This window comes from Phanerochaete carnosa (genome assembly GCF_000300595.1).
Source record: "Phanerochaete carnosa HHB-10118-sp unplaced genomic scaffold PHACAscaffold_1, whole genome shotgun sequence".
Lineage (NCBI taxonomy): Eukaryota > Fungi > Basidiomycota > Agaricomycetes > Polyporales > Phanerochaetaceae > Phanerochaete > Phanerochaete carnosa.
This window is the reverse complement of record NW_006767628.1, coordinates 3,732,393-3,757,586: the sequence shown is the minus strand read 5'-3', so window position 1 is coordinate 3,757,586 and position 25,194 is coordinate 3,732,393. Positions and strand designations below refer to the sequence as shown.

The following is a 25,194-nucleotide window of genomic DNA, read 5'->3' as shown; positions in this document are numbered from 1 at the left end:
GGAGATTGGGATAGACCGTCGCAGTGAAACCCATCTATGAATTTGTGATCAGCGATGTATGAAGTAAATATCAAGGAAGACGTACGTCAGCGAGCCTACGCGTGACGCTCTGTGTTACCCGATCAGTGGGCAACTGTGTCGTGAACGGATTATGAATTCGTGGTGATGGTCCCGCCGAGGAAGATACCGAGATAATAGGCGGCGGAGGGGGAGGAACGAACAAGGATACAGGTCGGCCTTGGGCATGGTGACCGTGACGACCGGTACCATGCACCGTATGGTGCCTCCGCGGGCTCAGCGAGAACATCTCAAGCTGGGGAAACCCTCTGTGTGCGTTGCTGACGAGCTGTGTGAACGGCTCTTCGGCATGAACGGGGGAGCTGGCAACGTTAGTTTCAGCGGGGCCCTTGATTTCCGTGTAGTCAGGCTCGCCCTTCTCCCCGTCCTTGTTCAACAACGGCTGGCTGCTTTCGCCGACGTCCACATCAGAATCGGTATCGTCGTCGTCGGGCTCGGATTTGGCGTACCTCTCCGTTTCGCCCGAAGAGTTCATCATCCGCTTCTTCTGCAATCGCCGCATCTCGCGTTCGCGCCTGTACCGCTCTTTCTCAGCCTTGTACTTCTCCTTAGCTGCCTGCAGGGCATCCTTCGCCGACATTACTGGCTCGGTCTGTCCCTGGGGCGCGGCGGGCGTCTTAGAAGGCACAGCACGCTCAGTAGTAGCGTGAGGAAGAGTTGTGTCAGCTGTTCCCCAGGCACGCCTAAATCCGGTAGCAAACGTAGGTTGCCATGCTCCAGGCATAGGATGAGGAGGCATTGGCGGTATGGCAAATGCCATACTACCGGGGGGAGGAGGCGGAGGAGGCGGGAACGGGCCGGCAGTAGCGGGAGGAGGCGGGAATCGCGCGACAGGCGGCGGCGGTGGAGGAGGGGGCGCGTATGGCCCAGGCGGAAGCGATGGAGGGTAAAACAATGACCTGGAAGGCCTGTGCAGATCACCCTCGTTGGAAAAAAACGGTTCGAAATGAGGGTCGAACGAGTTGTTGTGAGAGTCTCCAGGTCCGAACCAGCTGTGACGCCAAGCGGGCCTACGCGGAGGGATAGGTCGCCTTTGCGAGCCGGCTGGCGGGTTACGCGAAGTCACTGGGGTGGACGTGACAGGGTCATTGTTGGAGGTAGTCGCTTCAGGAGCCGGCTGCCCGGTATACTGGTTGATGGTACGCGCAATGCTACCAAGTGCTTCCGCTACGCGATGTCCTGCAGCTTGCTCTGCGGCACGGTGGGCTTCTTCTGCAACATGTCGCGCGTCCTGGACGCTCTGTTCCGCGCTCCTCCTAACCTCATCCGCAGCCCGGGCGACGGCTTCTCTGTGCGCAGTCCAGTAGACACCGTTTGTGGCATTACGCACGATATTTCGCACTCCTTCGGACAGCTCGGGGTGCGTTGCCAAAACAGAGGAGAACGTATTGAGAAGTCTGGCAACGTCATTCGCGAGAGATGCATTAGCATTGGAGGTCGCCTGGATGTCCTCGAGCTCCGGCAGGGGAGGGTCATCCACCTCCGGAACAACTTCCGTCTCGACTGGCTTGGGAGTGGCATCGGGTTCGGTGGAAGGCTTGGTCACCTTGCGCGCCCCAAAGATGTTCTCGGAACTGACATGGCTGGCGACATGGATAGGCGGCTTCTCGGGGGAGTTCGAGGCAATGACGGACGCAGTGGAGGCAATCTCGTCTCCGTCGTCAGGGACGTCCTCAACAGTAGCCTTCTGCTTGCCCTTGTCGACCTTAGACAGCATGCCGTAGTACGTGGCGGTCTCGGTGACAGACGAGGCGGTGTCCTTGTCGTCATCGTTCGCGGCAGTACCCACGTCGCTTTCGACGGGTTCGAGGAAAGCGTGGGGGGCAGGGCTCTCCTCTGGGATGATGGGGATGAACATGTTCGACGATGCCCCGGGAGGGAAAGCAGGGATGGGCTCCCAATCGTCAGCGGAGTCAAAGACACTCGGGAATTGGGTTGTGACTCCGAATGTGTTGCGGTTCTCGTTCAGGTTGGAGTCAGTGCTCGGAGTGCCCGGGAGCGGCTTGTCTGGGTCGGAGTCGCGCACGGCACCAAGGTCGCGCACGGTGAAGCGAATGGCCTTCATGGCGTCACCAGACTGACCGAAGCCTCTCATCGTAGGGAAATTGAAACTATAATAGTCCTGGAGCTCATCCTGCGAGCTAAGGGTGATCTCGTCGCCATCGACGTCAAAGTAGGAGACGCCGACTTTGTCTTTAGGGATGCCGTAGAGGTTCTGGATCCTGTCGGCGAGGTCGTCCCAAGTGGGCTGTTTATAGAACATAACCCGACGAGTGAGGCCGTCTGGAGGCTTTGTGAACTTGAAGAGAGTGCCTGCTTGCATGGCGGGCGAGAATAAGGGGGTATGTGGAATACTGTGGCTCGTCTGGAGTATAAATACGGGTCAGAGGACGCACAGCGCCTCCGCAGTCGCTTTGGATCTCGCTCGGCAACTTCCGCATGTAATGTAAGTCGCGACGCGCGTTCGCCCCGATTCAATCTCGCAGCACCTCCCCAACGGCTCGAGCGCAGTACAGTCATGCACAGCGTTCACAGTGCAAATGACAGTATAAACACATCTCACATACCACGCACAAGCGTGTTGTATTCGTGCATGAACTCAGAGAAGAATGAGTATCGTCTCTGGAAATCCGATAATGCCTCAAAGCCTTAAGCCACGTACGGTACGCAGTCCGGAGCCGGGACACTTCGTTGGTCTACTGCGCAAGCCGTCAAATTTCCTTTCCCCTTAAGTCCAAAAGATTTATATGCCGTATCAGCACCGGGTACCTCGAAATCTTCAGTTGGCTACGCAGCAGAAGACATCCCAGCAGATGGGTAAATTATGCACAGGATATGTACTGCGGGATAGCAAACAACAGCGTTCGTTCATAAACATGAACCGGAACATAGACCAAGCACGCGAGCTCATCGTCCCTGCCACTGATGATTGTCCTGCGGCTGTAGATTTGCGAGGTAGTTTCCCCACTCGTCCCATCTGCAGCAGGTCAAACATCAGCTGCGCACTCTGGCCAGGGGGTAGTGGCACTTACTGCATGTTTCCTGACAGATTCGACAACATCCCGAGCATATTCTCGCCGTTCGAAACGTCTGATGGCGACACGCTCTGCGCAGCCTGCATAAACCCTCCGGGCTGATGAATAGCCACTGTTGCGCCGGCCATTGTCGCGAGAGTCCGCATGAAGCCATCCGAGGCTGTGGGATCGCCATTAAACGGGCTATTGAAGACTGTAGTGTCCTGTGGAACAGTGTTGGTCGGACTGAAGCCCCACGCAGGGGCTCCGGGATATTGGCCGTAATCATTGGTCGGGTATCCGGGCATACCTCGATTATACTCGTACTGGTATGGTTGACGACCCAAGTCTTCGCTTCTGACTGGCAGGTATTCGTAACTCTCCGCAGAACCATCATATTTCACCTTGTTTGAGGCCGGAAAGGTTGAGAGCGTGGACGATGCAGGGCTCTGAGAGTCGCGTAGAGTCTCGGAAGCTTCGGAGCTTATCGAAGCTTCGCGAACGTTCCCTTTACCCTTGCCTTTAGCGTCGAGCTTCGTCTTGCTGCAGTCGTTCTCTTCAGGGGGCAGCAGATCCCCTGCGCGCACGAGTTCGTTCAATGCATCGCTGGCATACTGTGAGCGTTACATTGGCCGATACAAGCTCCCGACTTACCCTAAGCGACCAGCGAAATGCCACCTATACTCGCCTGCCCGTCAGCGGATGTGTACCACAAGCAACGGTCTACAGCGGCATTGACCGTGCTCAGGGAGAGCTATTGAAGCGCGCGTTCTGGTACGACCATCTCATGTAATGTCATCCACGAGCGCGCTCATTCTGACCCAGGCTTCTCATCAAAACCGACCGTGATTTGGGTGCGGCGTTGGGCCGGCCCACCGGAATACAGGAAGAAGAGTACGTAGTATTCGTCTCTACTTGCCATGCAAGCCGATAACAGCTTCAGCTTCGACTGCGAGCTTCCGTTGGAGGTCGATGACGAATATTGGGACACTGGAGACCCTGCCACGGACTTCAAGCAGCCGGAAGGCCAGCCCTCGGTCTTGGCTTACTTCAACGTCGCAGTGAAGCTCAGTCAAATTACTTCCCATGCAATGCAGACCATCGTATGTGCTACTTGACTTCTTGTGGCTGTTGCTTGACGTTGACTGGATTCTTCCCAGTATTCGACGAGCAAGTCGAAAAGTCAGGCAGGCCGACTCGGCACAGATTGGGAAGAACGTACTGTCATCGAGTTAGATTCAGCACTTAATTCATGGGTGGACTCGTTACCCGAGCACTGTCAGTTCGCTAAAGCTTCTATTTTCCTTGTGGATCCGAATTCACATAGTGTTATTTCTACAGTGCGCTTCGATCCCAAGCAGAAGAACCCAATATTCTTCAACCAGTCAGTTCTGCTCTACTCGAGCTACTATAATCTGCAAATAAGCATACACCGGCCTTTCCTCTCGCAACGTCGGTCGCAACCTGCCTCGTTGCCATCGCTCGCAATATGCACCAACGCGGCACGCTCATGTTTGCATGTGATGTGGGAGCAGTACAAGCGTGCTCGTGTGACCGACAGCTACCAGGTGGGCCTTACTAGTGTCGCATGTGTGGACCGTCGCTGACAGCGCCTTTCCGCAGGTACCACAGATTAACGGATTGTTCGCCTCTGGCATGGTCTTGCTGCTCAATAATTGGGGGGCAAAGGGCACTGGCATTTTCGCGAATGCTACGAAGGATATCCGCTACGTTCACAAAGCCATCGAGATGCTGAAGGCTCTTGAGCCATGGTACGCGTTCGTCCTTCCGCCGATGAGCGCCAATAGCTTGTGCAAGTCTAAAGCCGAATCCAAGGATTGGCCAGGATGATTGTGGTGACGTCAGGCCATACAAAAACATGGATGCAAGCTGGCAGCACCCAAGTTAGTGCCTGCTAGATATCCTTCACGATAACCACCTACATATGCCGCCTGGAGGTCGTAAAGGCTTGGCGGTTCCATGTTGATGACCTTCATCGTCTGCTGAACCTGATTAAACCACTCCCATCCTGCTGCCTGTGGGTTGTGCTTCCCGTCTGCATACACTCGCGGATCTTTCGAGGATCGAGCGCCAAGGGCGCACACAAGTAGGAGAACCGAACCAAAGCCTTCGTCTCGCAAATGCAGCTCTTCTGCAATGGCGCGCTCAAAAGTAGGTCGATGCAGTACCGGGAAATATACGTTCATGTCGGTGAAGAAGGTGGCAAGTAACGAATGCAGAAGGTCATTGTCTGGAAAAGAAAGCTGGTGTTGCTTCTGAGAGTGTCGGGAGAACCACTGGTATCATCCATGAGCGCTAGAAATCCACGCCAAAACAACACGTACGTACCGCAGTAGAGTCAAAGAATGGAGGCATTGTTGAAGGCGTCTGGTCTCGACTACTGTCTGACTTCTTCTCAGAGCTGCTTCCCTCTTGGAACTCTAGAGCTGTTTGAATGAACATGAGGTTGGATGACTTTCCGATGAAATGCTGTTTTCCAGGATCGAGCGAGATGTGCTTGAACTTTTCTTCCAAAGTCTGTCTAACGGCGAGTTCTTCGTCATCAGAGTCCACACCGTCTACAGGAGGGGTCACACGACGCGTGACTGGCTGCTTGGGCGGCGGCCCAAAGCTCGTGCTAGGTCCCGGGTCAATTGAATCTGATAAACTGCGGGACAAGTCACCCTCGGACATGACCTACACGACGTTTAGATACCGGCTTTGCTGGGGTATGCACACGAACTCGCACCTTGCGTAATAGCTCCTCCATTTTAACTAGCCGGGCCTCCAAACTTTGAACGTAGCTATGTTATGCATAGTAAGTAGATCATGGGTGGGTTTCTAGGGGTATGTCAGCACGTACGCCTTGTCTCGTGCCTCCACCTGCATGCGCCACAATCAATGATTTATTCTAGGATGATGCTTATTCGCCAACCAGCGTACCTTGGCAGTCTGGACATAGGTACAATCGTACTTGCCGTTGATGCAGTTATTGCACGCTTTCCGAGATGGACTCCCCCCTTCACCTGCGAATTATAAATTGCTACTCACGATACATCATATGCAAAGCTTACATCGGACTGCAAGACAATAGCCGACGATCTCCGTGTTAGAAGATCCATCCTGCATATGGACAAGATATGTGCGTACCTTTTTTCAGCCTGCACATGTCGCAAGCGCGCTGCACACGTCTCCGTTTCTTGTCTGGTCCATCTCCCTCTTCCTCCGGGGGCGTTGAGTTTGACTGCGTGGTATATGAATGGGCAGAAAGCGACGGACGTTGGCCGGGGCGCGGTGGCTGGGCCTCGAAGAGAGCCATGATATTTGAGTTTAAGGTGGTTTTGAATGTAGACTAACTGAGCCTGAGAACCGGTTATACTGCGCGAGTCCTGAGCGTCGCTTGTGGGCCTGGCTCCATGCATCATGCATCGGCATACTGCTTTCAGCAGATGCCCAGACCCGCCTGAAATGCAGCCCTGCTTCCGCGGCAAGCCCGCTGCAGGACAAGATCCGTGTGGATGCGATACGTACCACGCAAGTAGCTTGTCTGGGTGTCCGGGTGAGAGCGCGGAGTGGGTGTGGGTGTGCGCAAGAAGTACGATCGGACATGGGGAAGTACGGCAGGAATATGTATGTCGTCGCGACAAACCGGTGTCATGATTTCTTACGAGCTCTGGGTGGCGGATAGCCGAGCTCCGAGCTCAATAGGCGTTTCAGGCGTGACGTAAAACCAAGGGGTCGCCACTCGCTAGCTGCTTTGTCCTTTCTCCCTCTCCTTGATACTCCAGAGTCCAGCTGGAAGCCATGGCTGAGATCCGCACTGACTCTCTTGCGCCTATCCCAGACGACCTGACGATCCCCCAGTTTATATTAGACTACCACCACCCACTCCGGCCTATCAGAAAGGACCTCACTCCTTGGCTAATTGAGGACGCTACGGGGAGACGGATCAGTTACGAAGAGGTGCGTATCATGCGCGGTTCTTATTGAACTTTGCTTGATTTGCCTCCGCTCATATCGCGTTATGTCGGGTGCATTAGTTACGCGCCCGAACCTTCGGTTTCGCGAATGAGCTCAAAGCTCGCTGGAATATTTGTGAGTGCTACTACCGCAAGAAATGCGTTTACTGACGTGCAACAGCGGAAAACGACGTCGGTGGGTTCCCTGCACGCTGACAGAGTCGACCGCAGCTGACGCCACGCAGTCTGTCTACTCAGTCCGAACGACATTGGTGAGTACTGCGTAAACCCGTGCGACGCGCTCTGACCGGCTTTACTAGACTGGCCAGTCATTCTCTGGTACATCCCCTTTCTGCCTTATCTTGAGAACGGCTGAAATCAGCGTTTCATCGCAGGGCAGTACACCGCCTCGGCGCTATCGTAACGTGAGACAATATTCCCAGTAGTTCGGGCATGTTCTGACGATGACACGTACACAGTCCAGCCAATCCAGCGTACTCCGCCGAAGAGCTCGCTCACCAGTTGACACTGTCCGAATCACGTCTCCTCGTCGCTCATGCCACCAGTCTCGCTGCAGCGCAAGCCGCGGCGCAGAGTGCAGGCATCCCGCCAGAGCAGATCATCGTCCTTGGTTCCAAACCCCCAGGTTCTCCTCATTCAACCGTGGAAGAGCTTATCGTGTCGGGTCTGTCCAGGCTGCCTGCCTTTGTTGAGAGGCGGCTGGCACCCGGTGAGGCCAGGAAGAAGCTCGCCTTCTTGTGCTTCTCCAGCGGAACTACTGGGAAGCCGAAGGCTGTCGAAGTTTCCCACTATTCAATGCTCGCTAATATCATTCAGATGAGGCAATGCATTGGAAAACCTCCAAGGTATCAAACGGGGGACGTTATACTTGGCGGTAAGCCCTCTCGTAATTCATAAACGTTGCACGATGCTGAATTACCGCTACAACTAGTCTTGCCTTTCTTCCGTGAGTCATGTCAAACGCGGTGGCGCTCAATGCTTGATTTTCGACGGAATTTCAGATGTTTTTGGGATGGTGGTACAATTGCACTTCCACATGTTTATGGGTGCTACCATCGTTGTCGTCCCAAAGTTCAGCTTCGAGGACTTCTTGGGTAGCATTCAACGATACCACGCTAAGCACCTTTTGTAAGTGAAAGTTTCTAGGCGAGCAGGGTGAGACTGATTCTCTCCAGCGTTGTGCCCCCAATGGTAGTCCTACTGTGCAAGGCAAGCTGGCCTGATATTGTCGGCAGGCTTCTTACACTAAACGACAGCTTTAGCACCCTGCAACGAAGAAGTACGACCTCAGCACAGTTCAATGGATGATGAGTGGCGCGGCGCCTCTGTCTGCGGAGCTTACAACTCAAGTTAATAAGATAATGCCTCAGTGTCATACTCTCCAGGGATATGGTTAGACGTGCAATTTTTTATCTGTTACATACAGCTGACTCGTGCTCCTCAGGACTGACAGAAACCTTTACTACTGTTGCCCTTTCCCCCAATGACGTGCTACCGCCTACGCCGGGTTGCGCAGGCGTCTTAATACCAGGTCTTACAGCTCGGGTCGTCAAGCCTGATGGCATGCTAGCTAAGTTTGGTGAACCAGGAGAGCTAGTGGTCACGGGCCCTTCAATAGCTCTGAGCTACTATAAGAATGCACAAGCGTCAGTTATTAGTTGCCGATCCAGCTTCTTACCTCTGTTGATGTCCCGTCCAGCACCAAAGAAACCTTCGTCGATGGATGGGTTCGCACTGGTGACGAAGTCGTTGTCAATGAGAAGAATGAAGTATTCATCCTTGATCGCATCAAGGTTAGGAAACGCAAGTTCTGAAATCAGGCTCAGACTCATTGCGTGTATTCCTCAGGAAATTCTGAAAGTTAAAGGCTTCCAGGTGGCGCCTGCGGAGCTTGAGGGTCATCTCCTCGATCATCCAGATGTGGCGGATTGCTGTGTCGTGGGTGTTCCAGACGACTACAGCGGTGAGCTGCCTCTTGCATTTGTGGCGTTGAGCGAAGCAGCTTTAGAACGCATTAAAGGCGAGCCAGCTGCTGCTGAGAGGATCAAAACTGCGCTAATTAAGGTGGGACATTTTCTTCTGCTCCACTAGCCCCTATCTCACGGAACCTGCGCCTGGCGTCTGATAGCATGTCGCCGATGCGAAGGTGGAATACAAGCGGCTTGCTGGCGGTGTGGAATTTATTGACAAGATTCCGAAAAATCCGAGCGGTAAGCTGCTCAGGCGGGTTCTCCGCGACGAAGCTCGTTCCATGCGTATCAAGCCGCCCGCAAAGGCGAAGCTCTGAGGGACGCGCTCTGGTGGACGCTTCGGGCGGGGCAACCGCCGATCCCGCAAGATACACTCTGTACTCTGTAATTGACCATACCACCGACGCCCGGAATGTTAGACTATTTTTCTCTTTCGTGAGATTGTCGAGTGTTTGGACTGACAAGTCGGTGCGCCTGGCGTCTTTTTGCAGGCTGTCACGTGGGAGCCTAAGGGACACGAGCAATATTGTTTCCGACTGTCTTTCACGCCGTCTTCCGTGACGAATCCGTGTCAACAGACATGATCAGTCTCATGATTCCCCTTGACGCCACTTTGCGTCTCGGGGTGCCTCTCAGCTCGCTGCCTCCGTGATTTCTGGAATCCTATATCACCAGGATACCACGGCAGCGCGACATCGGTGTCCTCCGTCCTCTGTCCCCGACCCTGGACGACTCTCTCCCGCCCTCCGCAATTATTGCTTAGATAATGACCAACAAAGTCACCGAGTTTGTTGCACCATACGGGACACTCCCACACGTCCCAGACGACGTGACGCTTCCACAATTCATCCTTGACTCCTGGCATCCTACGCGGCCAGTAAACAAGAATGCGAACCCAGTCCTCATCGAGGACTCTACAGGACGTGGAGTACATTTCTCAGAGGTGAGAAGGCGCGTTCTACATCCGCACTGTGGTGCTTAACCCGCGTGTGGCAAGATCCGCGCGAGAACATTTGGTCTTGCTAATGAAATGAAGGCTCGCTGGAACATTGGTGTGTCAAGCTTCCCTTTTCTTGACGCGTTCATTTCTCGTTAACATCACTTCCATTAGGCGAGGATCAGGTTGGTGCGTGCACCTTCTAGATTATGCATGCCTCTGTCATGAGCTAACATCAAATGTTTTGTCCGCAGTGTGCATCTTCAGCCCAAATCACGTCGGTATGTGTTTTGACCCTCGCACCTGGACAGATACTAATCGTTCCTTGACGTACAGATTATGCCGCCGCACTCTGGTGAGCTTACTCGGCCTTGTTTCTCGAGCAAGCCTGACACGTCATTCAGGGCTGTCCATAGACTAGGCGGTATCGTCACGTCAGTACTTGAGTGTGTCTTGGACTCCTTATAATTGATATTTTATCTCGGACAGTACGGCGAATCCGAATTACACAGCGGACGAGCTACTTTACCAGCTGCAGCTCACGAATGCCCGTGCTATCTTAACCCATTCTGGGAGCATTTCGGTCGCAGAAGAGGCCTGCCGACAAGCAGGCATCCCATCCGATCGGATAGTTGTCTTAGATTCACCCACTGGGTACTCTGGACCTTATTGCACTCTCGAGGGTATTATCCAGGTGGGCCTATCCAAGCATCCTCAATATATTGAGCGGCGACTGGGACCTGGCGAGGGCAAGACAAAAATTGCACTACTGAGCTTCTCCAGCGGTACGACTGGGCGACCAAAGGCTGTAGCGGTCCCTCATTATGCCGTCTTGGCGAATGTCATTCAGATGGCATATTACGGCCAAGCGAACGAGATCTATGGTTCTGCCACGAGATACCGGCCCGGACAGGTCGTCCTTGCTGTCCTTCCCTTTTATCGTCAGCCTTCTCTTCTTCCCTGCGCTGTCTAGACTCATACTACATCTACTCAGATATTTACGGGCTAGTTGTTGTCATGCATTTCTACATCTTCGTTGGGGTATGCTTTATCGTTAATCTCACTCATGTGGCGTCTCATTTTCCATTCGTCAGTTTTCCCTGGTCGTTATGCCGCGCTTTACCTTAGAGGACATGCTCAAAGACATCCAACAATACCATATAAACCACCTACTGTAAGTCCATCGTCGTCACAGCCTGCTAATGATATTGACTTGGACAGGATTGTGCCTCCCATGGTCGTCCTACTCGCAAAGGTATCTCATTCGCTCCATATATATATATATATATTGAGCTATGTTGATAAGATCCTTGGCAGAGTCCCATCGTCAAGAATTACGATCTTACATCCGTGACCTTCTGCATGTCAGGCGCCGCCCCATTATCCGCGGAGCTCACCCGTCAATACTGCGAGAGGCTGCCGAACTCCGCCATCGGCCAGGGTTATGGCATGACAGAGACCGCGACGGCGATTACTTTCCCGCAGATAGACATGCACGTCGCGACCCTAGGAAGCGGGGGTCAGCTGCTGCAAGGCAATACCTGTCGAGTCCTTAAGTCGGACGGAACATACGCTACGTACAATGAGCCAGGGGAGTTGTTCATTAAGGGTCCGACGTTGGCGCTGTGCTACTTCAACAATGAAGAAGCGTATGTTCTGGTATTTGTTTTCGTTTGGCTGTAATTGATGAATCCGCTTTAGAACGAAGGAGACCTTTCTATATTTCGACGGAAAGCCCGATAGATGGGTTCGTACCGGCGATGAAGTCATGTTCAATGAAAAAGCCGAGATATTCGTGCTCGACCGGCTAAAGGAGATCATGAAGGTTCGAGGCTTCCAAGGTACGTCCTGTTGATCCAGTAACTACTGCACAGTCGCTGACGCCATTACTAGTTGCCCCAGCCGAGCTCGAAGGACACCTCCTCCACCATCCGGACGTTGGCGATGCTTGTGTTGTCGGCGTTCCCGACGAATACAGTGGCGAGGTTCCGCTCGCGTTCATCGTGCCTTCTCACGATGCGCAAGAGCGTATGAAAAAGGATGCGGCCGAAGAGGGTAGGATCAAGCTTGCTCTGATGAAGGTCGGTATCACACAGCTGTATGATTACCTGATGACTCTGACAAGGGCGGTTTCAGCACGTTGCCGACCACAAAGTCCACTACAAGAAGCTTGCTGGTGGAGTCTACTTTGTAGAATCTATTCCAAAGAACCCCAGCGGCAAACTGCTCCGGAGATTTCTGCGTGACAAGGCGAGAGAACTCAAGGTGCAGGCGGCGGCGGCAGAGAAGGCCAGGCTATAATTCGCAGGTTCATTTCAAGCTTCGTTTCAAGCTCGGCCTGCTGGTTACTCCCGAGCTTGCGATCTTCAAGTTCGCGGGCGGATCTTTTATTTGGCATAGAGCGTACATCCTATAGCTTTTCTATATTTCTTCTAATGAGTCGGACCTTACACCATTGTGTTTGAATACACGCGTTGCACTGCACGAAAGTCTAGAGTGGAAACAATTCATCGTCCAGTGCCCGCGTTAACTGTGGGTTTTGAGCGCTTGAATGCACACTTGTTTCTTGACCTCACTATGGACGAAGAGGAGGCCGAGCTTCGGAATCCGTTCCCGGCACCCCCGTCCCATTATACAAAATATACTACCCATAACTTAAACCTTCTTCGCCTCATCCGAGAACGCGCGGGCGATAAGGATCTCACGCAGGCCAACCAGCATGAAATCCTGTCCGACCAGGTAGATATGCCGGACTGGCCGCTCATTCAACTCGAAAAGCCGCGGGTGGATTGGATACTAGAAGATGGACACTATACTGTCTTTGGGGATACCTGGTTTGTGCGCAATTCTCACCCGCACGCGTCAAAAGCAGGTTGACGGGTCTGTCCAGGTGAAGGAGACCATACCGTCGCTGGCTGAGTCCGGAGGTCATCAATTATACCCGGCAGACCCCAGCGTTGGTGAGTGTGCGATATAGGTAACATAGGGACTGTACTCACGATTCTCAGACCGACGACCGGCACTCCTCAGCATCATGAAGACTATGCTCGTCACGTACTCACACCTCTTGAATGCGCTTCTGATGCCACCCCCTACTTCCTCTTACCCAACTGCACAACCAGAATGGGTCAGACACGTGGATTGGATAAATGTCATGGCGCAGAACCTCATGGCTGCAGCCAACGACCTGCGGCCAGTCCAGGTTCGTTCGCGCTTGCTACTGTCATCTATGTGGCGCTGACAGGCTACCTGCAGGCTAGAGGTAACTTGGAGATGATGATGCGGAGACAGCTGGAATTGCGACGCGAAGAGGCGCAAAATATTCACGCGTAAGCACCGGTTTCACTTCCGGGGACATTGCTAATTCATGTATACTTGCACAGTAAATGCGACGAACTTGAAGCTAAGCTCAGCGCACTCAGCTCCTCTGCCCTGGAGACCGCGGATGGAACAGACAAAGGGGCAGTAAAGTCACCAGCGCCAGAAGCTATGCAAGATGTGCAGGAGGCGAAATCGCGCACGGTATGTTCCAAAGCGGTAAATCATATACAATGAAACTGAACACCAGGTTCTAGCAAACCATGGACATACCGGTTAGCATAGACGAAGTCCTACGCTGGGCAGAGGAGGTTGGTTAGTCGACTTCGGCGGTCTGCATGAGCAAGCTTAGAGTATGCACCATTTCCGATCGCTGTGGTTCGTGCAACATCCTCAGCCGACCTGCTCAATAAGATCCTCCCTTCGCTCGCGTCTCGCTCGACGATCCAGCCCCTCTTCGTCAACCAGGTCCACATGTCCGGAAAGCGCGAGGGGATGGTGCAGATGGTTACCGTACCCGTCGCGCCCTCAACAAGTTTGTCGACCATCATCCGTAGAAGGCCTGCCTTGCGGCACTCGGGACGCACTCCTGCAAGCCAGATGTGCAGGGTTTCGGCCTGCCCGTTGCGTAGAGGTGGCGTGTTAATCCTGGGGTGTGCATACAGAAATGCGATAGTGTCCTCGACATTTGTAAGCGAGGTTAACCCCGAGCGCGTTACGTAGAGAATCAGTGAAGATCGTGATGATAGACGTTGTTTCCAAACTTCGAGGGACGTGTGTTTGGACTGAGTCTCGGGTTGGAACACCTCATTTGATAGCGATAGGATAATGGGTAGAGTCTGATCTACGTCTGGTGAATTCGCCTGGAGAGCATGGATCTCGTACATGGTTGTAGACTTGTAGTCACGATATTGATAGGTCGGACAGGCTACCGTGGGAAACTTGAATGCCCAAGCGCGTTCGACGCGCTCTGACGCGAAAGCTCGTTTACATACGGACACTAACAACGCTGCCTTCTCGCTTACGCGAAAACAACCAGAAAGACATGTCTAATAGACGCAAAGTTGGTTTTAGCAGCTCAGCCTCGGAGGCGTCAAGGAGACAGCTCATGCAGCCTGTGCAATGCTGGGAGAAGGTCTGGACACTACCCGATAATGCACCTCCGAATTCTACTCTGAAGGTGTACAAGTGGGTCAAGACAGACAAGATGCAGGTGCGTGGCAGGCCTTCATGTGTCTCAGCTTGGATTAACATTCGTACAGTACTTCAGCGATGACGAGGGTGAGACGGACCAGCCGCTGGCGCCCTTACCAGACGAACCAGAGGTGGTCGACGGTGACGATGAGATGGAACAAGACGACGAGAACAAGTCTATTGCACCAGACTCCGTGACAGCACCAGCCTCTCGTGAGGTGTCCGAACCGCTGCAGCCGAGAGAAGAGTCCAAGCCTGCAACACCGAAACCACACCCTCTATCCGTCTCGTTCCAAGCACCGTCCCCCTCGCCTGCACCGCAAGATGATGGTCTTGATGACTCCTTGAAGCCTGCAGAGGGGGTTTTGGATGGCGATCTCACACTGGACATGTCCGGTATTGGCCCCGATGGCGAGCCCTTTGAGAGCGCAGGGGATATATCGCAGTTGCAGTCCGGAGACGCACTGCTAGGCGGCGGCCCGCTACTTGACGAGACAATGGCAGATGACCCATTCGTAAATGGGCCGCCTGCCTAATAACCCTCAATGTATGTCGCTTAGTTATACTGTTTATTGATAGTATTCACACACTCTGATAGCTGATTCTTGTTCGGCATAATACACAAATATACAAAACTCCGGTAGAAATGCTACATTGCGTGCAAGGACTGCGTCGAAGACACGGCAGTGCTACGATTCTACAATACGGTTATATGCTGCTGATCATGAACAATTCGGAAACGATGTGTTAACGCCTACTAGGAATATGACCAGTGATAAGACTCACCTACAGCTTGTATCACTTCTTTTCCTCGCAGGCACAGTTGGGCCAGCTGCAGGTAGAGGGCTGCGAAGTGGTGCACTTGACGTTGTCGGGAGCGGGCTACATGCATACGGTGGTGAGGAGCAGGTCCCATACACATTCAGATGCGTCACTGACCATCGCGATTGTTGAGTAGAGCTAAGCAAGATGTGGGTGCAGGTGTAAGTTTGCTGGGGACACAGCTTGGGCACTTATGGGCTTTATACTACTGGCTCGGGCCGTCTGGATACTTCCGAACGGTGTACCTCACAGTTGCCCGCGTGTCTCCTGATACTATCGTGGCTTCTGGGCGTGCTTGTGCCACACATGGAGAACTCTCCAACGGCACAGGGACAAGAGGTTGAGGCGTGCCGCGTCCCACGACCTAGCCTACAAAGGGTCCCCTTCAAGCTAGTGCCACTGATTTCCTGTCCGATAAGCCGGAAGTTCATAATGCCAGTGTAGTGGCATATTCTTGTCGGCGCCGGTGATATCTTTGATCCGTGTGTCTTAAGTGGGTCCCTTCGTCTTTCGCTTAGCATTGGTAGCTCATTGCAAGGACATCTCACAGGTCTCACTGTGCGTACGCTGCCTGTAGGCTCTGGGCTGGCTATGGCTGCCCAAGACTATGCATACGTACATCAGAAGTCCTTTGTTCATGGCGGTGAACGAGGATAGAATTTATTTTGCCTTTGGGACTTGCCGGGTGCGTTGCATAGTGCTTACTTCTTGAGAGCTAAGAGCGGGAGAACACGCAGCCACGAGGCGACGGAAGAGGTGCAGACAAGCACACAAATCAACAAGACTCTGGGTTCTGGACGAAGGTAGTACCAACCGAATTCCTATGGTACTGGGACAAAACAAATATGTATTCACGCAGTAATTCTTCATCGCGTAAGCGTTTCAAATGCGGGCCTTGTGATACGCTGCAGTTCATCAACAGGTTTTGTCTAACAGAGTTCATCCCGGTTTTCCAGCAAGCCATACCTCATTCATCGCCTTCACAGCATGACGGTGGGCCTCATGACCTGAGGCGTTCACGCCGCAGACAGATGCACATCGAGATAGAAGACTTGCGCTGCGAAGTTCTGCCACATTGTGCGAATGGCGATCATATATCACGTCCCGTCTGCACTGCCCTCGGAGGTCGAAGGGTCTCGTGGGTTACAGTAACGTACTCACTACCCTGGGTATCTGTTCCTACAATTATAAGGTAGCTCTGTGCTTGTACTCGTCGGCGTGCGCGTTCCGCTGAACTCAAGACTTTGGTCCGCAGGATACGTATCGACTTCTAGGTTCTCAGTGGGTCGACTCAGGGTTTGTTACACACTCTGCTAAGGCTTGAAAAATCGTTTGCACAGGCGAGAAAACTCCTTCACGGGACAGACACACCTTTAAGGGTCGTCCAGAATTTCTATTTGACTTCACCTTCTTACGCATGGCGCTGGAAATATCATACAACATCACCATGCCGAGATCCCATTCCAAGGATAGTACAGTTCTGTTTATCGCGGCGTGAACAATGTTCCTACTCATTTGAACAAATGTCCATGTGCCCTGCGGAACCCACGGGTTGGTATTTCCCGCAGTAATGAACGGCGGTCAGTGACGGCCTCGCAAAGCGAGCATGCTGCAGTAGAGCGCTCAAATGTCGTCGGTATACTGTCCGATAGCCTGCCATAGCGAGAGCGAAGTCTCATACCCTGTCCCGGTGGTGCGCAGCGGTGTTGGTGACCTTGAGATGACCTCTCGCATGCATATCGGGCATCTCTTGCTGGTGCTCGCGATGTAGACTAGGGCTGTATCTGCCAGGATGAAATTTGGGCGTGGAAGCTCAGAGCAACATTGAGATCGTTCTGACCGTGCCGTTACCTGAAGGGAGGACTTCCATCTCTCGCTGGCTGTTCCCTCCCTCACCCAGTGTGTGCTGCGTAGAAACGACTCAGTATCTAATCAGATACGCTGTAATTTAAGGCAGATTGACAGGATTGTGAATATCTAATCAGATATCCGTGTCACCACACTACCTCGAGGCTTCGGAGACCCGCGAGGAGCCATCTGAGAACCGGCACGAACGTACGTACATGTACACTTCCTTTTCCATCGAGATGGAGTAAATTAAAGCAAAAACGGAGTGATGAGCTCGCGTATGGCACGGTAAATCGAAATGAGCTCGCTGAGTCGCTACCCAGCGAAAATCCAGGCGCCTGTCAATGGACAGCGGGATTTGTGTGCGCCTGTTTGGACAACACTCTTTCCGCCGCCCGGCCAACCTTTCACCAAAACACCTCCGCCGGCTGTCCCAACAGCCTCCTCTCACTTCTACCACACTCTTCGGCGAAGCACCTGCGCGATGCCCAGGCGGTTTGCCAACCAGGTCCACAAGCAGGCGTCGCGGCTGCTCTTCGCGCGGTTCATCAAGCAGGAGCCGAAATGGTTCCAGGCCGTGCTCGACAACCCACCGCTGCCGGTGCCCGCGCGCGGCTCCGCGCCGCGCAGCGACTTTGACCTGCCGACGCACCAGCAGTCCGCCGCCCGCGCGGTCCCGCCGCGACGCCCGCGCCCGTTCGACCCGAAGCCGATGCAGGTCGCGTACATCGAGGACGAGCTCCGCAAGCAGTTCTTCGAGGACCACCCGTTCGAGGCCTACCGCCCGAAGTCGATCGTGGAGGACGGAGGGGTTGATCTTGAACACCCGATACAGGGCGAGGCGTGGACGCGTCTCAGCCAGCGTGGAAGGAACCCGACGCCCGAAGAGTGTGTTGCATCGCTTCTGTTGTTTGGCTTTTACAGTCTCACGAGCTGCACACAGCGCCGTAAAATTCGCCGTGAATCTGCACGAGCACCACAGCTACTCGTTGAACCAAGCGTATGGCGCCGCGGTCACGCAGTTCCGCGCCCTCCGCTCCGAGTACTCTGTCACGAGCCACATCGCTTTGCTCGAGGCCGAGCAGTACGGGATGCAGTTCGGGCCTTCGCTGGTCCAGCAGACGTTCGCGAAGGAGGAGAAGCTGTTCGAGACGTGGAAGATGACGAAGGAGCAGGACATTGCGGAGACGATCGCGCGGAAACGCTGGCGCATGATCATCGAGAAGACGGGCGGCGTGCCGCGAGAGTGGACGCGCGGCCATGGGTATGTGCGGCTCTGGCGGGAAGGCATCCGGCCGACGTACTCGCCCGCTCTCGAAACCAAGTCTGCCATTACACCCGGAGGTCTTGTCGAGACACCAGCTGTCGGTGTCCCCGGGTGGCCGGGCACCCGTCACGGAGGAAGAGCTGGACAAGAAGCGGCTAGCGAAGCTGGACTTCCTCGGCGTCTTGACACGGTAGCGAAGAGTACACGTCGACGACCAAGGTATCCATTTACCCAAAAACTTAGACACCTACCGCGGACGCTCTTAATGGTATCGACCACAACTTGCTTGCAGGTCCATAGTAGCAATGGGAAATCAATCCATAGCAAGAATACTCTACATGCGGGACAACGAAGATTCATCCCTTACGATGATGCAGCCGCCACTGCCTTCGCTCGGGCCTGCGCAGCTTGAGCAGCGTTCACACCCATCCATGTCTTCTCGACGAGGTTCAACAATTTTGACATGTCCGAACTCCAGTCGTTCATCACGTCTTCTGCCGTCCTCGCTTGCCGGAAGCTGACGATGCCGGCCGGCCGGTCGATCCGCGCCCAGACTGTCCCTGACACGACCAGACGGCAAAGGGTCTCTTCTGTCTGCGGTAATGTCAGGTCGAGCAGGGTGGTGAGGTGAGGCAGTTTGATGCGAGTGTAGTATTGGGCGATGGTGCGGATATTCTGGTTTGAGGAGCAGTCAGCTTGCGGAAATAGCTGTACGGAAGGCAAAGTACACGTACATGCTCGATAATGCGGGTATGCAGATCCTCCCAGCGCTTGTCGTCCTTGAAGACGTCTGTATCCCGCAGGTGGGGGCCATAGAGCGCCTCCATGTGAGGCCATCGCATGATCTCTGGTGTCACGAAGCACTTTGAAAGGGCACTAGGAAGCTATGAGAACGTGAACGAGCTGGTTGCGGCGAATACGCACCACTGCAGGGCAAGCCTCTCCAGCGCTGGGTTCTTGTACAGGCGATTGAGCATGTCAGACTGTTCGTTGTCGTGCGGCGCAAGAACGACGTAATAGATGATGTGTTCGAGTGCCTGAAAGGATGTTTAGCATGCATGCTGACAACACTGTTCGCGAACATACTTGGCGACCACGGCCATTCTCCTCTGCCTTGATGGAAGGCGTCTCCCAGACCTTGTAGTAGTGCTTCGCCGCGGGGAGGTATTCGCTATGTTGGAGGTCATACTGGATCATGAGGTCGTAGTACTTGAGTTTGAGGTCCTGCCAAGAACACGTCAAGCTGCATACACTCGGACGCATGGGGCCCGATACGCACCTCGTTCTCTTTCTCCTCAAGGAACTTCTCGCTGACTTTCCTGCCACCGACGCGGACCTTGACCCAGTCTGCCTCACCGCCGACGACAGCATCCTTCTGGCCCTCGACGCCCTTCTCCTTGTCCTTCTCCTTTGCGACCAGGATGAGGAGGCGCATCTGCTCGAGGATGAACTCGGTCTTCTCGCGGCGCTCCATGGACGAGTACGTCTCCACCTGGAGCTCAGACAGCAGGTCTGAGGCCGTCTGTGTGCTCTCCTTCCGCGGTGGCGAGGTAGGTGTCGGTGAGTTGGCGAGCGACTCGTGGTGGTGGGCGAGGAGGAGGGTGACGCGTGCTCGCGGTGTCTCGAGGAAAATCTACAGAGGTGTTCAGTCTCGTGTGTGCGTGTGGACCTTAGAAGGACTGACCTTGCCCTCTGTCACCGACCGCAGAGTGTCGATGAGCTCGAGCCACCTCTCCGTGCCGTCCCTTTGCTTGATCTCCTCGAGCCAGTCCATGGCCTGCTCGACCATGGCCTGTATCGCAGCCTTGAGCTGCCCATGCTTCTTGCTCAGCAGCTGTATGTTTGCGTTCAGCTTGCCGTTGTCACGGGCGTCGTAGCACAGCTGGCTGATCTCTTTCACGAGCCGGGTTGTCGAAGCGAGGTCAGAGGCCTGGTGCGGGGTTATTACGAGCAAAAGCGTATGCGGGGGTCTGCACGCACGTTTCGTGTCTGTTTCTCGAGCACCAAGAGCTTGTCGACTGCCTCCTGCAGCTGGCCGGCCTGTTGGTCCGCAGCATGCGCTCAGCACTGACCGCACGTTCTGTCAAAGGGCGGCACACACCTTGGCGATGCTCTGGGCCTCTGGGACGATGGCGTCGACCTCCTTTGTGAAATCTTTCTCCTGTTTCTTGGGGTCAGCCATGTCGTATCTTCTGAACTGGATCGGCCGAGTAAACCAGGTGGAGGCGAAAGACGAGTGCGAGCGTGGCTCGAACAGTGGCAGCACTGACTGACGCGTCGCGCGCAATGCGTCCTCGGGCGCCTCTTTGGCCACGGCCTCGCCCCAGTTAGGCAGGCGTGCAAGTTGGCGTTGCGCGCTTTCGACTCGGAGACTCGGCGCTTCAACTTTAGGCTCACGCAAAAGAGAGGAAATGCGCATGGTATTAGGCCTAACGTCCTACGATAGCAGTGTCCAGCACCAAGACAGTAAATAAGTATATGTATGCGACGGCGAAGAGGGGATCAGTGACCAACAATTGAGCGCGTAGAGGCGTTTCCGTTAGTGTTTTCGTGTGAGGTAAAAGAAGGGCTCATGGGTTCCATAGACTGTGGCGAGTCTGAGCTTTCCGATGGGCTCTTCGGCTCGTTTTGCATGTTTGCAGCATAGTTCGCGAGGGAGGGCATAAGCGGTGAAGTAAAGGAAAACATATAGCGCAGCGGCAGCGAAAGGTAGTAGGTGTAGACCCGCACCGCGCGGAACGGTAGCGTGACGATCCCATGAACCGACGGGACGAACGCTGTCATTATGCTCGAGTGTGTTGAGACTGAGCTCTCTGTCGGGCTGACGATCTGCTCTTCCGCACCGACCTGGGGCCTGACCGACGTATCGATCGCCTTTTCGTCGACCTCTGGTGCAGCTTCGATGGCTTGTTCCAAAACCTGCGGAACAGCATCGACCTCTGCGTCCATCAGGACTGGCGTCGCGTCGACTTCTTCTTCTGACGTCTCTGGTAGGGCCTGCACCTCCATCTCCACCCTCTCCGGCACCTCGACTTGCATCTCACTGTCGACATACACCGGCCGCACCAGCACGCCCCTCTGCACGGTCACCGGCGTCGCATCCACCTCCTTGTCCGCCTTCCTCGGCGGCTCGGCCACGACAGGCCTCGGCACGAGACTGCGTTCGATGAGCCGCATGCGCTGGAGCTGCGGCAGGCAGTCCTGCACCTTCTGCCACGCCTCCGCGTGGCGCTCGACGGACCCGGAGCGCGTCGCGGGCGCGAACCAGCGGAGGATCTCGAGGTGCGGCGCGACGTGGCTGAGGAGGACCGCGGCCGCGAGCGGGTCGCGGACCCACGAGTGCCCGACGTTGAGCCGCATGAGCGCGCGCGACGAGTGTTCGCGCACGCGGAACGTCGCGTCCGCCGCGTCCGCCGCGTGCACGACGACGGCGAGCGTGTGCAGGCGCGCGCACGCGCTCGTGAGCGGGATGAGGCCCTCGAGCGTGAGCGGCGGCGGGCCCGCCGCGGGCGGGAAGCGCGCCTGGCCGCAGAGCCGCGCGACCTCGAGGTTCGGGCACGCCCGCGCGAGGTGCGCGACGTCCTCGTTGTGGAACACGGCGCTCTCTGCGAGCTCGATCTCGAGCCGGTGCAGGTGCGGGAGCCGGCCGAGGTGCACGAGCGGCAGGCGCTGCAGGGCGACGTCGCCCGCGCGCGACGTCGACCGCACGAGCTCGTTGAACCGCGCCGTGCTCGTCGCCGCGACCTTGAGCGTCTGGAGCGTCTGCCCGAAGTGGGTCCCCAGCAGCGCGCACAGGTCCCGCCAGTCCTCGCGCGGCGGCGGGTCCTCGACCGCGAGCTCGAGCTGCGCGAGCGGGCTGCCGAGGTGGCGCAGGAACGCGGCGAGCGTGCCCGCCTCGCCCGCGAGGCTGAGCGCCGTCAGCTGCGCGAACGCGCCCGTGGTGGCGGTGTGCCGCGCGGGGCCGTCGCTCGTGAGGCGCACGATGCTGCGGCGGACGTCGCTGAAGTCGACGACGTTCAGGTCGTCGTCGCCCGAGAAGACGCCCGAGTCGTGGCCGAGGCTGCTCGGCGTGCTGTAGCCGCTGCCGGGCTGCGGCGCGACGTCGTGGAAGAAGCCGTCGACGGCGCGCAGGCTCTGGTTGCTCAGGTCGAGCGCGAGGCTGCGCAGGAGCGGGAGCGAGCTCGCCCACATGCCGACGCGCGCGGCGAGCGCGCCGGGAGCGAGCAGCGCGAGCTTCTCGAGCCGCGCCGCCGGGCGCACGGTGTCGACGAAGGACTCGGGCAGGTTGCTGTGCAGCGTGAACGAGAACTGGGAGAGCTGCGTCTTGGCCATCACCTCGTCGAGCAGGTCGTTGATCTTGGGCGCGCGCACGCCCATCTCGAGCGTGAAGCTCCGCAGCGGCGGGGCGAGGTACGGCCGGAGGTAGTTCAGGCCCGGGGCCGACTCGGCCTTCCAGGTGAGCGCGGTGAGGTTCGGGAGGAGGTGCTCGCGCGGGCAGGTCGCGAGCACGGGGAAGATGGACTGCGAGAAGGCGTTGAAGGCTTCGACGAACTGGATGTTCTTGACGCGTTCGCCGTAGGCGAGGGCCTTGTCCCAGTCGGCGTCCTCGGGGTTCCTGGCCTGTTGAGCACGCAGCAGCTCTGGTGAACACTCGGCAGGAAGAAGCAGAAGAAGAAGAAGAAGAAAGTGTGACGTACGAATCCGAGGGCCGGCCTCCGCGCACGCTTGAGCAACGTGGCCGGGAAGAGCGTCACGAGCGGGACGAAGCTATCGAGGTCCCTCCACAGCACGTCGAGGGCGGGTTCCTTGAAGGCCTTGCACGTCCTCGCAAGTCTCGCGAGGCTCCTCTTTCCTCCCTGGGACACCAAGATGGTCTCGAGGAGCTTTGCCGTGGCGTCGGCGTCGCGGAGGATGATCGGGGCCATGTTCTGCTGGTGGACGGCGTACGGGGCGTGCTTGGAGCCGGACGAGGACGTGGAGAGGTCCTTGCCGTGTGCGAGGGCGTTGACGGAGGTGATGGAAGCGTTGGAGCGGCGGGAGCGGAGGCTGGGGAGGCGCGGGACCCCGTTGGCGAAGTAGTCCTTGAGCGAGCTGCGGCGCTGCAGGCTGGGGGTGGGTGAAGACGAAGTCATGGCGGTCTCTCGCAGTGGTCCACTTGAGGGCTACTTATTGGAAGGTGAGGCGCTGTATGAAGGAGGTGCGAGTGGCGAGATGGTGGGAGAGCTGGAGAGGGATGACGGGGCTTATGGAGGGAGAGGAGGCACGAGACGGACGGCAGGTAAGCACACGACCTGGAATTGCACGCCAGGTTAGAGGGACGATACGATCTGCAAGCGACCCTGTACGCACCTGGTATCTGCGACTAGAGCGCGATATCTCGAGGGTTGTGAAAGAGTTGAAAGCGGCTGTGCGGAGCAGTCGCGAGACCTATGGAAAGTGAGTGCCCACACAAGGGCCCTGCTGGTAGATATAACGTCGAACAAGACATGGGTGCGAGCACGTCTGATGCGCCTGCTATCTCATCTCGCAGCCAGGCTGTGCAGTGGAGGCGGTGCAGCTGGTGCAGCTGGAGTCCCCCGGACGCAAGGCGGCGGGACATGAAGTGTGCGAGGCAGGGGGCCCGCAGGGGTCGGCGGCATGCGTGAACGGCGAGGCGGGGGATGCGACTGTTGTCTCTGTTTTGCCGTCTTCGGCTCGGCGGTGGATGGGACACTTGTCTCTGTTTTTTCCATCCTTGTCCCGCTGCGACATGCTTGCGGCGCAAGGTTGGAGACATTGGGCGCGTGGAGGGCAGCACGCAAGTCGCATGTGGCGTCTGCATCGCCGGACCACGTGCCGGGTGTGCCTCCAAGCGACATTATCCCCGCACGTACGGGCATGTAATATTCGAGACGCTACGGAGCTCTAAAGCTTAATGCGCGGCCAATCGTCGTCTACATCTCCGCAACCTCCCACGGCACCGGCTCGCCCTCCCACTCCTCCTCGCCCTCCTCGCCCTTGGCTCCCGCCAGCACCACCCCGTCCTCGCACCCGCTGCTGAACTCGCCGGCGCCCCACACCTCGCCCCCGCGGCTCGCGTCGTAGTGCGCGCGCCGCCCGTACAGGAGGCCGTCCACGAGCTTCCCTCCGCCTTCCGCCTCGGGCGCGGCGTGTGGCGGCGGGCTGAGCGCGAGGACGCGTCTCAGGTCGTCGGGCAGCCGCACCTCGAAGCGCTCTCCCGGGTCGTCTTCCGCACGCACACGGATTAGAGGTTGCTCAAAGTCCGGCTCAGAGTCCGGCTCAGGCTCAGGGCCCTCGCGCGGCAGAGTGTCCGCCTGACCCTGGCTTCGGTGCCGGTGCCACCGCCACGGAAGCTCTTTGACTTTGAGGTCAGCCCCGCCCGGCTCGTCTTCCGAGTCCTCCTCGTCGTCACCGCCCAGCATCTTGCTCTTCTTCCGCGCGAGCGCCCGGCCCTTGCCCTTGTCCATGTACTTTGGCTGCTGCGGGTCCTGTGGTGGCGAAGGGGGGAGCAGCGGGAGCGCAGACAGGGCTTGTTTCGGCGTCGCCCGCGACTGCCGTTCCGAGGAGGGAGAGTTCGGGCGCGCTTTGGACCCGGTGGAAGCGGACGTGGCGTTGTCAGAGGTGCTCACAGACCAGAGGTCGTCTTTGCCCGGTAGCATAGCTGTGGGTATCTTCACACCATTCTTCACGGGCTTCGGCGCCGCGCCGGACTTGCAGAGACAGAGGGTGAAAAATCAGGTGCTCTGAGTTTCGCAGAGGACCTTTT

At 56.3% G+C, this 25,194-nt stretch overlaps 8 protein-coding genes across 8 annotated transcripts; 4 read left to right on the top strand and 4 right to left on the bottom strand.

Annotated features, from left to right (window-relative positions):
• Positions 1-2,191: 2,191 nt before the first annotated feature.
• Positions 2,192-2,341, bottom strand: PHACADRAFT_84808 (uncharacterized protein; the record flags this gene model as incomplete). The annotated part of the gene is made up of 1 exon (XM_007390646.1): positions 2,192-2,341. A coding segment is annotated over one exon (150 nt), but the record flags the coding sequence as incomplete, so codon positions are not given.
• Positions 2,342-2,814: 473 nt separating this feature from the next.
• On the bottom strand, positions 2,815-6,274 carry PHACADRAFT_247779 (uncharacterized protein). The gene is made up of 12 exons (XM_007390645.1): positions 6,240-6,274; positions 6,167-6,171; positions 6,036-6,118; positions 5,956-5,975; positions 5,842-5,896; positions 5,442-5,789; positions 5,036-5,389; positions 4,821-4,982; positions 3,956-4,001; positions 3,747-3,771; positions 3,111-3,698; positions 2,815-3,055 (listed from the first exon to the last, which is right to left on the bottom strand). Exons 5-12 carry the CDS (start codon positions 5,860-5,862, stop codon positions 2,986-2,988), a joined length of 1,614 nt encoding a protein of 537 aa, XP_007390707.1. The 5' UTR covers positions 5,863-5,896; positions 5,956-5,975; positions 6,036-6,118; positions 6,167-6,171; positions 6,240-6,274; the 3' UTR covers positions 2,815-2,985.
• A 488-nt stretch (positions 6,275-6,762) lies between these two features.
• On the top strand, positions 6,763-9,476 carry PHACADRAFT_168715 (uncharacterized protein). Its single transcript, XM_007390644.1, has 15 exons — positions 6,763-7,055; positions 7,133-7,187; positions 7,233-7,247; positions 7,297-7,323; positions 7,372-7,390; positions 7,447-7,476; positions 7,531-7,946; positions 8,004-8,018; positions 8,074-8,200; positions 8,248-8,281; positions 8,335-8,464; positions 8,517-8,718; positions 8,772-8,865; positions 8,921-9,136; positions 9,201-9,476. The coding sequence occupies exons 1-15, from the start codon at positions 6,897-6,899 to the stop codon at positions 9,357-9,359; spliced, it is 1,698 nt and encodes a 565-aa protein (XP_007390706.1). The 5' UTR covers positions 6,763-6,896; the 3' UTR covers positions 9,360-9,476.
• A 295-nt stretch (positions 9,477-9,771) lies between these two features.
• Positions 9,772-12,442, top strand: PHACADRAFT_247774 (uncharacterized protein). The gene is made up of 14 exons (XM_007390643.1): positions 9,772-9,985; positions 10,040-10,094; positions 10,154-10,168; positions 10,234-10,260; positions 10,316-10,334; positions 10,384-10,413; positions 10,469-10,920; positions 10,974-11,020; positions 11,074-11,153; positions 11,201-11,234; positions 11,297-11,628; positions 11,681-11,820; positions 11,873-12,060; positions 12,116-12,442. Exons 1-14 carry the CDS (start codon positions 9,809-9,811, stop codon positions 12,278-12,280), a joined length of 1,761 nt encoding a protein of 586 aa, XP_007390705.1. The 5' UTR covers positions 9,772-9,808; the 3' UTR covers positions 12,281-12,442.
• A 114-nt stretch (positions 12,443-12,556) lies between these two features.
• On the top strand, positions 12,557-14,213 carry PHACADRAFT_134734 (uncharacterized protein; the record flags this gene model as incomplete). The annotated part of the gene is made up of 6 exons (XM_007390642.1): positions 12,557-12,817; positions 12,870-12,939; positions 12,988-13,181; positions 13,235-13,308; positions 13,363-13,501; positions 13,555-14,213. The coding sequence occupies 6 exons, from the start codon at positions 12,557-12,559 to the stop codon at positions 13,615-13,617; spliced, it is 801 nt and encodes a 266-aa protein (XP_007390704.1). The 3' UTR covers positions 13,618-14,213.
• A 129-nt stretch (positions 14,214-14,342) lies between these two features.
• PHACADRAFT_24487 (uncharacterized protein) lies at positions 14,343-15,027 on the top strand (the record flags this gene model as incomplete). The annotated part of the gene is made up of 2 exons (XM_007389527.1): positions 14,343-14,510; positions 14,560-15,027. 2 exons carry the CDS (start codon positions 14,343-14,345, stop codon positions 15,025-15,027), a joined length of 636 nt encoding a protein of 211 aa, XP_007389589.1.
• Positions 15,028-17,641: 2,614 nt separating this feature from the next.
• Positions 17,642-20,663, bottom strand: PHACADRAFT_247770 (uncharacterized protein). Its single transcript, XM_007390641.1, has 9 exons — positions 20,530-20,663; positions 20,409-20,468; positions 20,113-20,358; positions 19,708-20,061; positions 19,515-19,652; positions 19,353-19,465; positions 19,163-19,304; positions 18,105-19,103; positions 17,642-18,049 (listed from the first exon to the last, which is right to left on the bottom strand). The coding sequence occupies exons 1-8, from the start codon at positions 20,608-20,610 to the stop codon at positions 18,792-18,794; spliced, it is 1,446 nt and encodes a 481-aa protein (XP_007390703.1). The 5' UTR covers positions 20,611-20,663; the 3' UTR covers positions 17,642-18,049; positions 18,105-18,791.
• Positions 20,514-24,659, bottom strand: PHACADRAFT_247769 (uncharacterized protein). Its single transcript, XM_007390640.1, has 2 exons — positions 23,060-24,659; positions 20,514-23,033 (listed from the first exon to the last, which is right to left on the bottom strand). Exons 1-2 carry the CDS (start codon positions 23,558-23,560, stop codon positions 20,931-20,933), a joined length of 2,604 nt encoding a protein of 867 aa, XP_007390702.1. The 5' UTR covers positions 23,561-24,659; the 3' UTR covers positions 20,514-20,930.
• Between the last annotated feature and the right edge of the window lie 535 nt (positions 24,660-25,194).